This window comes from Otolemur garnettii, unplaced genomic scaffold (genome assembly GCF_000181295.1).
Source record: "Otolemur garnettii isolate 467f Iridium unplaced genomic scaffold, OtoGar3 scaffold00086, whole genome shotgun sequence".
Lineage (NCBI taxonomy): Eukaryota > Metazoa > Chordata > Mammalia > Primates > Galagidae > Otolemur > Otolemur garnettii.
In genome coordinates, this window is record NW_003852481.1 from 38,860 (window position 1) to 42,521 (window position 3,662).

General features: G+C 43.2%; 1 protein-coding gene across 1 annotated transcript in view; it reads left to right on the forward strand.

Annotated features, from left to right (window-relative positions):
- The window catches only part of CUL5 (cullin 5), a 122,477-nt gene that overhangs the window by 24,120 nt on the left and 94,695 nt on the right, over positions 1 to 3,662 (forward strand). Inside the window, exon 2 of the mRNA XM_012808138.2 lies at positions 1,517 to 1,626. Coding sequence (XP_012663592.1) covers positions 1,517 to 1,626 — 110 coding nt within the window. The remainder of the gene's footprint in view (positions 1 to 1,516; positions 1,627 to 3,662) is intronic.

A 3,662-nucleotide genomic window follows, 5' to 3' on the forward strand; every position in this document is an offset into this window, starting at 1 on the left:
GTCACAGCTCACAGCAACCTCCAACTCCTGGGCTTAGGTGATTTCTCTTGCCTCAGTCTCCCACATACCTGGGACTACAGGTGCCCACCACAATGCCCGGCTATTTTTTTTGTTGCAGTTGGCTTGGGCTGGGTTTAAACCTGCCACCCTCAGTATATGGGGCTAGCATTCTACCCACTGAGCCACAGGCACTGCCCTGGTGTCAGTGTTTTGTTAGCATTATAAAATGAGATGGCTATCTTTCCTTGTCGGATTTTGTTTTTGTTTTTATTTGAGACAGTGTCACCAGGATTTGTCACCCAGGCTGGACTGTGGCGGCCCAATCATAACTGACCACTGTAACCTCGAATTCCTGGGCACAAGTAATCCTTCTCAGCCTTCTGAGTGTCTGGGACTAAAGACACTCACTACCAAATACTGAGCCAATTATCTTTCCATGTTTCCCCCCTCAGTTTTCAGAGTTTATGTAGATTTTAAATATACTTTTTTTTTAGAGACAGAGTTTTACTTTGTTGCCTTCTGTAGTGCCATGGCATTACACAGCTCACAGCAACCTCCAACTCCTGGGCTAGGCGATTTTCTTGCCTTAGGCTCCCGAGTAGCTGGGACTATAGGCGCTTGCCACAATGCCTGGCTATTTTTTTGTTGCAGTTTGGCCAGGGCTGGGTTTGAACCCGCCACCTTCAGTATATGGGGCCAGCACCCTACCCACTGAGCCACAGGCGCAGCCCCAAATATACTTTTTGTGAGGAGTTTAAAACAACTACAAAATTAGAAGGTACAGGTACCCTGTCTCAAATAAAAAACTGCTGTGCTTATAGTTATGCTTTGTTACAGGGAGAGGATTCAGAGTACAATCAGTGAAAGGAACAGACTCAGGGCAAGAGTCTAGGAGGGTTCCAAATACAGAGCTTCTCTTGTCCTCTCCCTGTGTAGTCAGGATGCATTTCTCTCCTGGCATCAATGTGTGACAGTACTACCAAAGAGGGGAAGCTTAAATGAGAACTTTCAAACAGGGAAGCTCATCCAACTTCCACTGTGTGGAGTTTTTGTGGAGATTGTTCCCATAGACGTGAACAATTGCTCACATGGATAATTTCAGTCTCCAGGCTGACTGACATTGCATGATCGGAAACACCCACTCTCACTGGGCCAGCACCTACCCTAAAGACCATACAGGCATGGGTAGTCTCCTTAAATCACACTGTTATCCTATCCATCGGATCCAACGCCCCCAATTAAAGACACACCAGACATAACATTCCAAGTACCCTGAGATTATCTACCAAAAGACCAAATTCTTCACTACACACTTCTGTACAGTTTTTCTCTTCTATGGTTGTCTTCCTATGATTTCTTAAAAACAGATTAAGCCTTTAGGATTCTAGTGTGGAAAACTGGTTCTTTGAGCCCTGCATTTCTCTAGATATCTCTTAGAAGATAAAAATTTTAGGACACTTTTGATTTAACTGCATTTAAATTTAACAACCTTTTATCTTTTTTTTTCTTTTTTAAGAATAAAGGTTCTCTTCAGTTTGAAGACAAATGGGATTTCATGCGCCCAATTGTTTTGAAGCTTTTACGCCAGGAATCTGTTACAAAACAGCAGTGGTTTGATCTGTTTTCGTAAGTAATCCACTAATTCTGTTTGCTAATATAAAGGAAATTTTGATGATGTTTTTCTGTATCCACCTACAACTCTAGATCATTTACCTATTAAAAATTACTACTAATGTTGTGTTAGGGGTCTTTAAGACCGGTTTCAGTGATTTGCTAGAGGACTCCCAGGACTAGTGAAAGGATTCAAAGCAGAATCAGCGAACGGAAAAGGTATGTGGGGTGAAGTTTGAGAAAAAAACAAACATAAGCTTCCAAGTGTCCTTTACCAGAGGAGTCACACAGGGCACACTTAATTTTTCCAGCAAAAAGATTGACAAAATGTAATATGTTATGTACCAGGGAAGCTGGTAGAGACTTAAGCACCCAGGGTTTTTAGGGGGGCTGGTAACATAGGTAATCTCTGTTTGGCATGTTCCAAAATGAGTATCTATGCAGCTTAGATACAGTGAGCCATTCTACCATTTCAGGAAAGTTTTACATAAGTGTAAGAAACTGTCGACTGTTAGATTTCTGTGTTACCAGCCAAGGGCTTATCTTACAATCAGGCTTTTCTAAGGACCTTTCACAGGTCTTCTGTGTTAACTCTTGGCCCTTGGCCAAAATTTCTTCCCTGCAGAATTATTGTCAGTAGTCCCCCTGTGTCGCAGGGCAAGACTGACTTCTGGTAATGACTCCAGTTATACCTTTTAGTAGCCATGGATTTAGCCAGTTAAAACACATCCTGTTTGCTATAAGGTTTATAATTAATTAATTATTTATTTATTTTGAGACAGAATCTCACTTTGTCACCCTTGGTAGAGTGCTATGGTGTGACAGCTCATAGCAACCTCCGACTCTTAGGCTTAAGTGATTCTCTTGCCTGAGCCTCTTGAGTAGCTGGGACTACAGGCATTCATCACAACTACTCCTGGCTATTTTTTGGTTGCATTGTCATTGTTGTTTAGGTGGCCTGGGCTGGGTTTGAACCTGCCAGTCTGGGTGTATGTGGCTGGCACCAAGCCTACCAAAAGGTTTATTTTAGAAAACCATGTTGCTTTTTCTGTCAGGTTCTATATGAGTGTTTTCTGACATGGCCTCAAGTGTCAGCTCAGACACAACACAGTTAAGGCCAGTAAGTTGAAGCAGACCTTAAAGCCTCCCAGGATTGAGGTAGTGTCATGATAGGATACATACATAAATATAATCCCAGCAGACATATGTGGAATCCCTGGAAACAAAGAGTTTAGAATTGTTAGGGTACCCTAAGCCACATACATACTAGTGTGGCCTCCTACCATAGGCCTGTATAGGGCCTTTTATTCTAGGGTTCCCAGGCCAGGCCACTTAATTTCAGTTCAGGCCTTGGTTTCAGATGGCTTTAAAACAGTTCGAAATAATTTGTTTATTCATCACACCAGTTCATTTGCTTCACTAGTGTGAATGACATCTGGAGGTATTCTACATGGGAAATGAAGAGGCTGGGGCTATACCCTACTGTCTAATAGTGCCGTTAGATGTGATGATAAGATTTGCAGTCAGTTTGATTTAAAAACACTCAATGGACCTGGTGTAGTGGCTCATGCCTATAACCTTAGCACTCTGGGAGGCTGAAGCAGGAGAATTTCTTCAGCTCAGGAGTTTGAGACCAGCCTGAGTGAGAGTGAGACTCTATCTCTACTAAAAACAAAAAAACTGGCTGGGCCCTGGTGGCTCATGCCTGTAATCCTAGCACTCTGGGAAACTGAGACAGGTGGATTACTTGAGCCCATGAGTTCGAGACCAGCCTGAGCAAGAGTGAGGGATCCCTTTCTCTAAAACAATAGCCGGGAGTTGTGGCAGGTGCCTGTAGTCCCAGCTACTTGGGAGACTGAAGTAGGAGAATCACTTATCACTTAAGCCCAAGAGTTTAAGGTTGCTGGGTGGTGTCTCCTTGGGCTCAAGGAGTAGGGCACTGGCCCCATATACCATAGGTGGCAGGTTCAAACCCAGCCCTGGCCAAAAACTAAAAAAAAAAAAAAAAAAAAAATGACCGGGGCCTGTAGTCCCAGGTACTCAGGAGAATC